The 14107-nt window shown below is 44.5% G+C and overlaps 1 protein-coding gene across 2 annotated transcripts in view; it reads right to left on the reverse strand.

Annotated features, from left to right (window-relative positions):
- Nucleotides 1-8074: 8074 nt before the first annotated feature.
- LOC101769323 (ATP-dependent DNA helicase DDM1) overlaps nucleotides 8075-14107 on the reverse strand; it is a 6337-nt gene continuing 304 nt past the window's right edge. The window contains exons 2-15 of one of the 2 annotated variants that reach the window (XM_004981887.3): nucleotides 13676-13802; nucleotides 13095-13565; nucleotides 12893-12991; nucleotides 12013-12359; nucleotides 11739-11934; nucleotides 11471-11646; nucleotides 10520-10773; nucleotides 10316-10420; nucleotides 10143-10237; nucleotides 9908-10027; nucleotides 9267-9386; nucleotides 9001-9099; nucleotides 8826-8927; nucleotides 8075-8710 (exon numbers count right to left, since the gene is read on the reverse strand). In XM_004981887.3, the coding sequence (XP_004981944.1) occupies nucleotides 8483-8710; nucleotides 8826-8927; nucleotides 9001-9099; nucleotides 9267-9386; nucleotides 9908-10027; nucleotides 10143-10237; nucleotides 10316-10420; nucleotides 10520-10773; nucleotides 11471-11646; nucleotides 11739-11934; nucleotides 12013-12359; nucleotides 12893-12991; nucleotides 13095-13565; nucleotides 13676-13780 (2517 nt within the window). In that variant the 5' untranslated portion in view covers nucleotides 13781-13802 and the 3' untranslated portion in view covers nucleotides 8075-8482. Of the gene's footprint in view, nucleotides 8711-8825; nucleotides 8928-9000; nucleotides 9100-9266; nucleotides 9387-9907; nucleotides 10028-10142; nucleotides 10238-10315; nucleotides 10421-10519; nucleotides 10774-11470; nucleotides 11647-11738; nucleotides 11935-12012; nucleotides 12360-12892; nucleotides 12995-13094; nucleotides 13566-13675; nucleotides 13803-14107 lie in introns of both variants that reach the window. The other variant, XM_004981886.3, reaches the window with a different exon arrangement.

Below are 14107 nucleotides of genomic sequence, written 5' to 3' on the forward strand. Positions count from 1 at the left end.
TTTACGTACCCCAATCACGCCAGCCGCACTAAGAAATTTTGTGCAGAAAAACAGGTAGCAGGACGTTGGGGAGCATAAGCTTACCACTTGGGCGCCAATTTTTTTTTCGGTATTTCTTTTTTTATATAACGGGATATTTTGTGATACTTCCCTAAAAAAGAAGATTCATAATTCTCGCGGCGATAATTTTTGCGAGGGACGATGGTCAACCTATATATTCCTGGGAGTTAGGGCTGAATAACCTGAAGCGAACAGGCCGATGCTTGCCGTGCTGGCGTGCTGCGCTTGGACTGTGGAGTGTAGTGCTGGTCCGGACTCCGGAAGAACTCGTGCCTACCACTACTAGTGGAGCAAGTGGCGCGACAGGGCACGCCTATAATTTGCAAAAAATGCATGGACGCGGTGATAGGTAAGCAACTCCAAGAGTCTCGTATCGGGGCTCTTCTAAATTTTTTTCCCCTAAAATATTATCATCCCATAGCAGATCTCAAAAACTAGCTTTACCAATATTTCAATACAGTTCACATCATCAGGAGTAAGCCTATCCAACCTCTAGCTCCCCACACTTTGCATACAACGATATCAGCCTGGTCACAAACTCACAACATGCTCGTGCAAAATACTCTTTTGTATTGTGACTATGGACTTAGCATATGAAATCATTAAGTCCTTGCAAAGAAGTAAGAAAATGCCAGTAGGGGTAGCCAGAAGCCAAAACAATTTCCAGGTGACCACTGGAGCACAGTGAATAAGGTGTGATTGTTTTTTTTGGAAGTACTATGGGCAAACCGCATAATTTCATTCTATAAATAGAGAAACAAAGACGATCAGACAATACTTTTCTTCTTTAATCTCACAGATGTGAGAAACAATCGGACAGTATTTTTCTTCTTTAATCTCACGGGCATGAAGCACCGTGTTTACATATCATGGTTTAGAAAAGAATGAGGTAAGCATGCGGATTCCTTAACAATTTTAAACATTTCCGCGCAAGGTTAGCAGAACAATAGCGTTATCCTGTACTCAGTTCGTCGGAGTCGCTGAGAAAGTGCATGAGCGTCGTGCTGAGGAAGACCCCGCCGGCGAACTGTGTGCCCTGCGCGACGAACACCTCGTCCCAGCGCATGAAGTAGGGGGACACCCGGCCAAGCAGCGTCCTCGCGAACACCGCCGCTAGGCACCACAGCTTCACCGCCACCCGTCCCCACACGCGCAGGTTGGGCTTCGGGGCGGCGGCGGCACCCGTGTCAGGCTCCGGGTCCCCCCCCCCCGCCATGCGCCCACGCGGTGATCGCGGCGAGGTCAAGGCAAAGGAGGAGGTGGAGGTGGGCGATGGTGATGGTGTGGGCCATGGCATGCGAGGAGGAGGTTGGTGTGTCAGGATTCACGAATCGATAAACTACTCGCTCGCCCGCGAATGTGAGGAGTTGGCAGGTTCGTGACAGCGCTCCCGGCGCCCTTCGCGGCCTCGCTTGCCCAGCTCGCCGCTGACAAGCGCCTCCTCGCCACGCTGGTGCCACCCCCTCCATCGCCGCCCCTGATTCCGACGCGAATGCGCTGATCTCTCGGTCCCGCGGCGTCCCACGCGGCCGCGCTGGAGGAGCTGATGGGGTCCGCGGCGGCGCTACTCAACTCTGTTCCGCCGGTTGGGACCTCCTCCCGCTGCTCAACTTCCGCCTCCTAGGCTCCTATGAAGTGGATCGCGCGGGCAAAATAAAAAAAAAAACTCGTGGGAAAGGAAGAGGGGGCGATTGGGGGACGGCGTAGTCGTGCAAATATGCAGGGTGACGGTGTCTCGATTCGGCTCGCCCAATATTTTGGGCAGGTTTGGGGAGCTGTTGGGGAGGGTTTTCTTTTTCTTTTTCTCCCTAATTAAGGTATTAGGAGTAATTTAAGGGAGCTTTTGGAGTCTAAGAGGTCTGTTGTGTGCATTGCAAGAATGCAAGTGGGTGCTGAGTCTAAGAGGTCTGTTGTGCATTGCAAGAATGCAAGTGGGTGCTGAAGGTGCACGAACTTGGAGGTGACTTTTTTTTTTCTTTTATAAATTTCTGCTTTTTCTTTGGTTGGGGTAGGATGCGCCATATGAGTGTTGACACATGTCTCATCTAGTCATCTTACTCTTACAGGCTAGTGCTTCCTGTTGTGTGACATCGACTATCGGGTGAAGATTGGGTATGTAAAACATTGAACAAGATATCCACAGGTAGGTGGTAGTGGAACTTTGACTTTGTTGACGGTGGGTAGCTGTATGATAGGACCAACTGGCCGAGTATCCATTCATGGTTGACAATCTGTTAAGTGTTAGCCCTTTGTGTTTCTACATGCGCTAGCCTTTTAGAGGCCATGATTCCAATCAATTCTTGGCAACAGGTGATGAAACGAGCAAGTATAGCGCTTGCAACTGAAGGTGTAGGCATGCTGCATGCACGTGAGAGGCACCAAAGATGCTACGGAGTACTAATCTTAGCACGTATCATTTAAGAAAATAACGACGAAAATAAGAGAAGTCAAATAGTCGTCCATCTATTTATCCATATGGTCCGATGACAAACTAAAGCGTATATCGAAGCCCACAAACTAGCAAATGAATACGGGCCGAAGGCAGCCCTTGTAACCCTAAGCTCGGCCCAGTTGTAGACGTTGTAACCCTTGAGGCTTCTCTGATTTGGTACCTGCTGAAGCGCCATTCACATCACCATTATCAGAAGCGCAGTTCAGATCCTCAACAGTGCTGAACCCATCAATAGCAAATGTCAGAAATCATGCAGCAATAATTCCGAACAAGAAAAACTTATTTATTATTAACACCATATCCTTGAGGCTTCTCTGATTTGGCACCACCAGCTGAAGCGACGTTCACGTCAGCATCATCAGAAGCGCAGTTCAGATAACCAACAGTGCTGAGCACACCAGTAGCAGAGATCATTTAAATGTCACTAGTTTGATGCAGCAATAATTCTGAACAAGAGAAGCTTATTTAGTAAGACCATACCCTCGGGGCTTCTCTGACTTGGCAACAGCTGAGGCACAACTCACATGACCCTCATTAGAAGTTTCACTACTAGATTCTTGGCAAAGCATATGCAAAGCTGTTGCGGTCTGTCTTCGAATATCATTACAGCAATAATAATCCCGTTCCACGAATCTGTCTTCTCGGCTCAGCACGTAACACAAGAACTTAGCCTCCTTCGCTAAACCCTTTAAAACATCATCTTGTAATTGGTGAGAAGCTGCTTATCAGTATAAAAAGAATAAACCACAAAAACTAAAAGCAGGCAGAGTTGTCTTTGTAAGGGTAGGAACATACCACCATGGCGCCAGCAGCGGCGTCAGATTCAAGCCCTTCATAGAGCATAAGATTAAAGGCAGACTGCCTGACCTTTTTGCTCAAGTTGATCATTTCAGTGGTGTCGAACTGACAGTCAAACAAATCAGATAACAAGCCAGTCTCCTTCACGATACACTTCAAAATTGAAAGGGAAAAGTTAGCAAACATCAAATAATAATTGATAGAAATAGAAATCAGGTAAGGCACAGTTGCGTCCAATTTGTAACAGGCATACCACTAAGGCTGCAGCTGCGTTATAACATTCACCCGCTGATTGGATCACATATTTTGCACGCTCCTCGATCTGATGGCTCAGGATGATATCTTCAGCAGTGAGAAGGTGATGGTGAATGAAGCGAAAGTTGGTCTCGATTTCAACACACTAGAAGGGATTTTTTTTTGCATTGATAGTGTTGGCCTAAAATGATCTTTTCCATTAACTACACCCACAAAGGCAGCTTGGTTACATATTTATAGCTAACCTGGGGTAGGTGGCTTACAAGCAAGCAAATCATTTAAAAAGCATCTAAGCATCTAAAGAGCATCTAAAGCGGTAATTGGTGATAAGGTGCACGTAGACACGAACCACCCACGGATACAAGTGCTCACATGCATTAAGTGCACACAGGCACTACTAATACATTATTCTATCACCATCAGGATTTAACTCTAACATTCTCCCCCTAAGTCCTGAATGGCAAACGAACCATCCCAAGTATGGTTCGGAGTTCTTGGAACTTGACTCTTTCTGAGTGTTGATGTAGTTGGCTTGACGCTCCCTTCGTCTAAGCAGCCCCTTCATGGAAGATAAGATTCTTCACCAATGCTTGAGCGGACTTGCTATCTGGCATCCATCTGCATCGCGGCGCGTCAGGTCGCGTGTCCCTCAACCTCAGTGAAGGAGCAAAACTCGCTGTTGTCGCGCGTCAGGTGAAGCACGGCCTCGAGGTTGTGAGGCACCCGTCCTGGCACCGGCTGGTCGCCGAGAATGTCCGCCATGGTGCGGTACCGCAGTGGCTCGCCATCGTGGCACGCGTCGATGCGGTCCTCATCGTGAGGGAGCGGAGTGGCGAACTCCACCGAGCGGGGCTCATCGTGAGTTGGTGTTGACGAAGCAGTGCTCGGAGGAGTGGCCGTCGCTGTTGGAGTGTGTGGCATCGGCGGTTGTGGCGGTGGCGGTGGAGAGCTCGCTACGCCCGGAGGAGTACTCGCCGGAGTCGGTGGAGGACTTGCCAGTGCCGGTGAAGAGCTCGTCGTAGTCGGTGGAGACCCGGGGACTGGGGTAGGCATGCTCGGTGAAGAAGAGCTGCTTACTCCCCTAGCTCCCTCGAAGGGGACGTAGTCGCTGTAGGTCGAAGTCGAGCTGCTGTCCACCATCTTGCCCCGCACCATCTCCTTGGTGCCGAGCTGTGCCACCTTCGCGTAGAGGACGTGGAGGTTGTTCTTCCCTCTATCCACCTTGGCGAGAAGGTGTCGTCGTCGATCCTAGATGCGGAGCACTCCGCTGTCGGTCTCCACGCGCGACCCGTTCTCATCCAGCTGCTCGAGGCTGATGATCGAGTTTCTCAGCGCAGGAATGTAGTAGACACCGGTGAGGAGCCGGTGCTTGCTAATCTTGGCGACGAGGACGATGGAGCCGACGCCCTTGATCTCCACGGCCGAAGAGTCGCTGAACTTGACGGAGCCATGCACGCGGACGTTCAAGTCGGAGAAGTACTCTCGGCACCCGGTCATGTGGTGTGTGGCACCACTATCCAGGAACCAACCATCGATCTTGTCGTTGCTGGTACCGTTGCTAAGCGAGACGTGTGCGCGCGACTCATCAAGGTGGAGGAGAGCCGTCGGGACATTGATACTCATTTGATACTTGCGAACACTCACGTATCAGATACTGATACTTATTTGATAATGTCCGGACACTGATACTCATTCGATACTTGTCAAACAAGTATCGGATATCTTAATAATTTTTAATAAATAAAATAATCCTAATGATTTGTGATACCTTTCCAATTCTTTCACTATACCTAGAAACCCTAACCTCTCATTCTACCTATAAACACATTATTGTTCACCTATAAACACATTATTGTTCACAGTACTAACGAGGAAGAATAATAGAGGATATACTCTCTTCATTTATTTTTATAAGGTGTGACATGACATGGCACAGTCTCCGAAATTATACTTTGACCATTAATTTATCTTATTTTATATTATTATGGTTATAAACTTATAATCATTGGAGAGTACATTTGATTACAAATCCAACTATTTCAAGTTTACATCATAAACATAAAAAAAATTATTGGTTAAATTATTAATCAACGGTAGCAAAGTTTAAATCTTGATATGCTCGTATGCCTTACAAACATAAACGGAGGGAGTAATGAAGTACTATATAAAATAATAAGACTACAAGAACCTTTTAAGTGATACTTACAAATTATATATGTATTTTTGTTATTATTTCTATTATATATTTATATTAAATATATATTCGCATGTCCCCGTATCGGTGTTTTTGGAAAAATGGTGACTTCGGGTATATTTGAATTATACAGATTCATTGAATTAACAGAAATTTGTCATGGTTGTGGCGAGTGGCAGAATGTGCTCCCAGCCAGCTATATATGTATACACTTTACACGATATAATGGTTTTGCTTAAGTGAATAGCAACATGATACACACGATGATTATAAGCTACAGTGTCATGTGTTAAGTTTATTTTAGGGAATTACTATAAAACCTGCGGCGCGGCGTTGCCACGCCAGCTTGAGCCGGCCTAAAGGACTTGGGAATAAATTATTTTTTGTGAGGAAAAGTTATTGGCAATATAAGTTGTATGATGGAAATACTAATTCTCTATCAAGTTCAGGAGCTCTTCACTACATGATTATATTTTCAATGGTGTTTCCTCGGTAAAAGATCAGAATAATATTGTGCCTTGATCTGAGCATTTTAAGAATCTCTCTATGGTCTGCGTGTGGCGGCCGAGGCCTGCGCTTTGACTGGGTTGGACCGATGGAGGGAGTGGTAATGCATAAGACCGACGGCAGGTTGTAATCTGTATGTGCCGAACTCATTTGATGATTTATTCTTGTTGGTGGTTGTGTTAACGATTCGGTAGCGGGGAAGGAGAAGAAGGAAGAATTGGAGGTAGCAAGGAATTGGGGAAGGAACCAGGAATGATTAGATCAGAGTGATCGTTTTAGTTCATACAAATCATGATTAAATGGTAGCTCGAAGTCCAACGCAGTTGTACACCGAGTCATTGATTGGATGGGAGAATAATGTTCTTATCTAGTAGAGTAGATTGATCTTGACGAGGTCCTTCAAGCTCACTCGATGATCTCGATGATCACCCCTACCTAGCATCCCAGATGTCGGTGTTTTATATCCGGCAACCTACCAAGGGGTATCCCGAGGTAGTAGATTGATTGGTGGGGGATTGTCGAATCTCGAACTTGAAGGTAAAAGCGAGGACACAAGACTCAAATTTATACAGGTTCGGACCGCTGGAGTAGCGTAATACCTAACGTCCTGTTTGTGGTGTTGTATATTGCGCCCTGCACTTAGGTGTTGTTTGGTTTTGAGGATTTAGTCCTCTATTGTGGTTCTATGAGGTCTTGGCCTCTGTTGGTCTAAGGTGCCAATCTAGGTACCCCTGCCCTCCTTTATATACTTCAGGAGGCGGGATTACTAGTCGATTACAAGAAGGAGTCCCAGTAGGATTACAGGGGAATCCGAGTAAGAGTCTGTCTTCTTCCTTCCCTGCGGGTACTGGGGATCTATCACTAACAAGGCCCCGAGCACTTCATAGTCGAATGTAGTAGTCTTCAAGTATTTTTCAGATCCTTACCGAATAGTTTTAGTGCTCCTCAAGTACTTTGTCTGGTTGAATCTTCAAAATTCCTCAAAGCTGCCATGAGGCTATGGTGTGCTCAAGCACTTGATCATCTTGATTTTGTAATCTTCATTGTGATACGGAGGGCGGCGAAAGTTGCACTACATATGAAGTAGCCCCCAAGCCTTAGGTTGAATCGAAGAATCAGGTTGAGGGTCAATAAAATCTTGAATCTTCTTTGTCTTGAAAAAATTAACTATTGGGTGTAGCTTATCAGCCCCCCGAACCTTGGAATGATTAGATAATCCATCCAAGGGTCTAGAGAGTAGTTTTGCGGTGTCACACAAGTCATCATCTGAGTAGTATTGCGGCATCCATCCCCTGAGATTATGCTTCAGGTGAGCCGTAGAAGCCACATTGAGTAGTTATTTGACACTTAGCTCCCGAGCTTGGAAACTAGTTGAGCCACTTGAGATATTCCGAGTAGTAATTGGCACTTAGCCCCCGAACCTAGAAGCTAGCGGAAAAAGTGCCACCTGTTTTTCTATTTCATCCTATTGAGCAGGGTTATATCTGTAGGCCTTAATCTAAATGGTTGAGCTCCAGTAACCATGTATAGTTCCAGCACACATAAGCTGCCCTTACTTTGCTCCAATTGCAGCAATTCTAGTGTTGTTATCACCTCACATTGAACCAGTTCAGACTAATTTGACCTTCACCTACTACCGCAAGCTCCGCCACTTCCACCAATTCTTCAGACTAATCGGCATCGATACTAGGCTCTTCAAGTTTCGTACTCCCGTGCACCTTGGCTTTCAGTAACCTTGTCGTCGTCGGGGTTCTTCAGCAACCTTGCTATCAGGTTCTTCAGTCTCAGCATTCTCGTGACAACATCGGTTTAAGTTCGTGGCATTAGCTAGTGAATTCAAAAGAGCCACCGTATTTAAGTGCTCTAAGGCATTACAGTTTAAGCACCCAAACCTACATCCTCGCTCAAGTTATAGTGGCACCATACACAGGCATCCGTGCCAGTTTTGGGGCACTACAGGCCCCAAACAACTACTGTACGAAGCTGCAGATGCAATTCATCAACAGAATAGCACACAGCTCAGGTCAGAACGCGGCTTACAAGGACTACAACTGCAGGCGCCACGCCCAGTTCAACAGTTTTGTTTAGGCATATGTGCAAAATATCGCCTGATCAGCGGCCAACGAGCACCTCATTCTAAGCAGACAACCGAGGTGCCGAAGGAAGCAAAAGGAGCGCCAAAATACGGGCCGGTGCGGCTAACTTTGCAGCGGCACTCAGCTGGTGAGCGACGAGAGCATGCCGCCGCCACTCTTCGTGGGCACCACGACCTCCCAGCCAGGGCCTTTCAGAGGGATAAGTGGCGTGGCGTCAGCAGCACCAGGCGGTCCTGACAGGTCACTCCGGTCCATCAGCTTCAAGAGATCTTCGTCGCTGATGTCGGTCTGGATCATCCTGTCTTCCTCGGCCTGCTCATCCCTAAGCAGCGCCAGCAGCTCCCCTTCCTGCATTAAGATGGAAAAGCCGTATCATCAGTGACAGCGATTTTCCATTTGCATTCACTTTGACGCTGTCCAAGTTTGGTGCTGGAATCTGGAGAAAAAAAAACAGCAGTATTACCTCTAGAACGTTAGGCTTTGCTCTCTCTTGTTCAAACTGACCCTTCCCGATCACAACGTGCTCTAGTTTCAGCTTCCCAAAAGCTTTCTTGATGATCCGTCCCTGCAATGATGAAAAGTTGAGTAAACCTGAGAGTAGCCAAGCAACAAATTTGAAAGAGATCACCAAACCGCACCTCAACAGAATTTGATGTTGCCAGCCTATATACATGCACCGGGCGTGTTTGACCAATCCGGTGGCATCTGTCCATGGCCTGCAGATCCATCTGAGGATTCTGAAGGATGAAGAAAAAGTACAGCATATTAGAAGTAGCAGGTAAATGAGAAACATAGCTATATGAATAACCAACAGCCAGGGAATATAGTCAACAAGAACACATCTTAACATGCCAACATATGGACATTTTGTCTGATGGATATAACAGTCATGATAGAAAATTACCCAGTCACTGTCATATAGAATACATGTATCAGCAGAAGTAAGGTTGATACCAAGCCCACCAGCACGTGTGCTCAGAATGAAGACATTTAGATTGCTGTTCACGTCATTGAATTCTGCTATCTGCGATGGAAAAACAGTAGCAAATGAGTTTTGTGAAGTGAAGATGGATAGATAATAACCGAGCCGCAAATAACAAGCAACACAAAGGCGTGTTGACCGTGTTCACCCAATGAAAGAAAGAAATGTGCTTCCAACCTACTGTGCATCACCAGATTTTAAGGAATCATGGCTGCCAGGAAAATGTGATGCCGTGACCAACTAAACAATTTGCTAAACATGGGTGTCTTTTAGATATGCTGATGTAAAATGGGAAATTGAGAATCGTTGATGCAATCCTACTGAAACAGACAGTATCATGAAAATAACATTAATATCCCAATCACCAAAAATACGATTACTGAGGGCTCTCAGTTGTACTTTAAGAATGTGCAATTCAACAAGTGCCTTCAGAACAGTGCAAGTAAAAGTCATTAATACATGTGCCAAAATCCCAGCAAAATACAACCAAGCATAGTGCAATTCCTTGGAGTTTAAATGCTCAAAGAAAAGTGATAATACATTGGCACGGGCTAGTATATTACCTGCCGCCGCCTCTCTTCCAACTTGACACCACCATCAATTCTGCAAACCTCGAGACCTTTTGAATCCAAGTAATACTCCATAATGTCCAAAACTTTTGTCCATTGTGAAAATATTAGAACCTACAAATATGCAAGTTGAACTAAGTTAACATCCTGGGAAAAAAACTTGCAGTATCATGTGCATGTATATAAACCCAGCTAAAAGCACAATGCGAGAAGAGGGGAAACCATATACCTTGTGCTTTCGTGCAAGTAAGGAAGTTAGTAACCTGTCCAGAAGCTGAAATTTGCCGCATTGCTCTAGAAGCTTATCAACAGGTGGATACAGGCCTGAGAAAACAAAATTAGATGACAGTGTAAAGAGAAATCAGCAAACAAGCTCATGAACTAATTGAAAAGTGGACTAACTTGTTGTTCCAAATGCAGCTTCCAAAAGATCAGGATGGCTGCAATTCTTCCTCAGTTGAATAAATAGACTATTTAGCTTTGCCTTAATGCCAGGCCTCCGCAACACTACAGTACAACAAAAAAACTGTTAAAATACAGTGTTGCTAATTTATACACATAATGAACTGTTGTAAGTCTGCACATGAATAGATGTAAATGTAATACCAATATCTGATTCTTCATTCAAGTAGACATCAAATGTTTTCTCAACTAAGTGATCCTGGATTCGCTTCTGAAGCTCAGTCATGTTAGCATAAATGATTATCTCTTTCTTTCGTGGAAGCATCTGCTCGACATCCTCTTTCATCCGCCTAAGAAGGAATGGACGCAGAATGGCATGAAGTTTTGAAACAACATGGACCCTTCTTTTCTCCTCAGTTTCTTCTTTTTCTTCACTTCCTTTTGCAGAAAAATCAAACCTTCAAGAAGATAGGTGTCACCACAACAGGGCAAGAGCGAATCAAATATAATGTATGGAATACTTAGCAACAATAACCGATTATGATATGATAATCCATCTATTTAGATGTTATTTCTCAGAAACATGGGAATATTACTTGGAACCATCAGTGCATTTTTAGCAAGAGCATGTCAGAACCAAATATTTAACAGAGGCACTGTAAATCTGTGTCGACATTTAACAGAGGATGCAGCAGGTACGATGTGTAAATGCACAATATAAATCAGCACAAATAAGTCTGCTAACCCATGAGATTGAATTTCAACCAACGAAAAACTTACAGGCTATATTAATTCAATCTTTCAAACCATGTACATTAAAGCATGGAAACGAAACTGTTCACTTGGGTACTTTTAGCAGATTGCATTGCAATCAGTTTACCACACAGAGATAGTCTTAAGAACCAGAAATCAATCCATTATGAATCTGAACAATGACCAAGCAAAATTAGCAAAGTTATCAGTAGCAGATCAAACAAAATGAAAGCTAAGCCAAAATGCTGCATCGCAAGGTTGACTAAATAATGATCAGTATTAATACAAGGCAAGAAGGCCTCAAGATTGCCATCAGTAACTCATGAATCCAAAAGTGCTGAAACCAAGACTACAATGGGACATGTATATGGTGGCCAGGTGAAGTGATTCAGCGAATTATACCATGATTCAAATTCCTGGTGTGATGCGAATATATCAGGCAAAATGAAGTTCAATAGCGACCACAGCTCTGCAAGATTGTTCTGAAGGGGTGTCCCAGTCAAAAGGAGCTTATTATCCATTGGTATACGCTTTATCTCCCTTAGCAATTTACACTTCGAATTTTTCAACCGATGCCCCTGTAGAAATCATAGAACTGACATGTAAATACAAAAAAAGGGGGGAAGGCCATACAAGGGTAATAATTTATAGAATTTGCTTTGTCCATCACCTCATCCACAACAACATACTTCCACTTATAGTGAGCAAGAAATTTTGCATCTGACATGGCCATCTCATATGAAGTCACTACTATAGGAAAATCAGGGCTAACAGCAGTTTTAATTTTAGGCATGAATTTCCTTCTTATCTCAGCCCGGGCCGCTTTATCTCCATGATAAATGATACTAGTAACGGATGGAACAAACCTGGAATCAAGTGTCCTATCGTTAGAACATCAATGTTAAGGACGCTGAAAGAATCAAAGAATGCATTGAGATAATTACCTCGAGATCTCATTCACCCAGTTCGAGAGAGTGGACAAAGGAGCGATTATCATGTACGGACCATGCATTCCTTTCCCTTTCAGATGAGCAAGAAATCCAATCGTCTGGATTGTTTTCCCAAGGCCCATTTGGTCAGCCAGTATCCCGTTGAGCCCATTCTGCCACAATGAAATTAGCCACTTCACACCCTTTATCTGGTATGACTTCAACTTCCCACCAGTCATTAAAGGCACAAGATTGGCTTGCTCTTTTTTCCACCTTTCTTCTTCTGAGAGATTACAATCATCCGCAAGGCGTTCTTCACGAGATCTTGTAAGCATGGCTGCCACTGCCGTCTTAGCTTTTTTCTGAAAAATATTTTATTTATGGTTGTTATAACAAATACACAAAGTTTAATGCTTTAATCTGTGAACATTAGTTATTTGTTGATCCTTCTTTACTTGTGTATTAGCTTGCAGGTCATCCCCAGAACATATCATTCGTAAAAGTTCCACAATTACATAGCCATTAGATCAGATTACATCAATAAATAAGTCTAAACCAAAGAAACCATGCAATATATCCTGATGTCCTTACTCTTACTGAGGAATGCAGATGTACCTATGCTGATCCCATCCTTGAACAACTTTCAATTATACTTTCTGAGTTTATGAAGTATACCAGAACGATGCTACAACATAAACGTGGCCAGCACATCACCATCCCTACCATAATTCCCATTAAAAAAAACTATCTTGCTATTGGAAGTCCAAATGAGCAGACGAGACATATTAACGTAGTTAGTAATTATGTGTCCAACATAACATCCGCATAATCTATAGAAGAAACTAAACTAAAACATTACAGAAGATACGGAGAATTTTATGAATCCTGCACTCACATCATTGTATTGTGGCGCAGCATTAGCTTTCCGCTTTCGGCCACGTCCTTTCTTCTTTTCTTCTGCCGGTGGCTCTTCAGCTTGAGGTTCAACAACTTCCTGCTTAACAACCAGGCAGTGGCATTGATCGTCAGCAAAAAAAACAAAAATAACTAGAGCAAATAAACATAAAAAATGTCAGCACAATGAGAGAGACACATACATCAGCAATTTGGTCCATTTTCTCAAGTAAAAACTCTGAAAAGAGTTGCGTCTTCGTCAGCAACTCATCTAACTTGCTATACCGTGCCTCAGGATCAAAAGCCTGTTTCGCAGCTTCTTCCCTCTTCCTGGCTTCCTCTTCTTCCTCTGACTTAACCCGTGCCCCCTCAAGCTGCTCTTCTTCCTTTTTCATTGCTTCTGTGATTAGGGATGCATCACCATTCTTGGCCTCGAGGTCAATAGGTACAGATAAACTTTCGTCCACGAAATCATCAACTTCCTCCTCCTTCACAGGCTCCTGAAGCTGCTCTTCCTCCTTGACCGCCTTAGCAACAGGAGCACTATCACTGTCGATTTCAAGGTCAGCAGGCAGGGACAAGCTTGCATCCACAAAATCATCAGTGCTCTCCTCCTCTTGCTTAGTTGGCTCAGTGGCAAGGGAGTCGTCCCCCTTCTTGGGTTCAGAAATTTTCTGATTTTGCACAAAAACATGGCATCAGCAACTATAGTCAGGCCAAGAGGTAGAAAGATCTGAAAAGCTTAGGCACGCTAAATACACAAGTCTGCAGAACAGAAAATCACCTCGTCCTCCAAAACGGATTTAGGAGAATCTGCAGTGGCGGCGGCGGCGGCGGCGGCTTCCGCCTTCACCCCGTTCGGCACGGCGACTACCATCTCTTCCACCATGGGTCGCCCACCAGATCAAGCCCTGCCGAAATGAAGAATCCCAATCAACGATCGATCTAAAACACCAAAACCCATTTCATCACAGCTTCATCAGATTAGTACCACCTCAAACAAAGAGCCGGAGCTCTAAACCAGAAGATGTACCAAACTAGCAACTCAAATTAGGACAGTGCGACAAAACATGCAGAAATAGCACCCTCGGAGTGGGGATTCAGATAAATATCACTATATCACGGAAGCTTTCCCTTCCCCCCCGCCCCCCAAAGTTGTTTCCAAACTACTCATGTTGATCAACTCCTTATTAAGCTCCACCAGGTCACTGCGACT

This window comes from Setaria italica, chromosome IX (genome assembly GCF_000263155.2).
Source record: "Setaria italica strain Yugu1 chromosome IX, Setaria_italica_v2.0, whole genome shotgun sequence".
NCBI lineage: Eukaryota > Viridiplantae > Streptophyta > Magnoliopsida > Poales > Poaceae > Setaria > Setaria italica.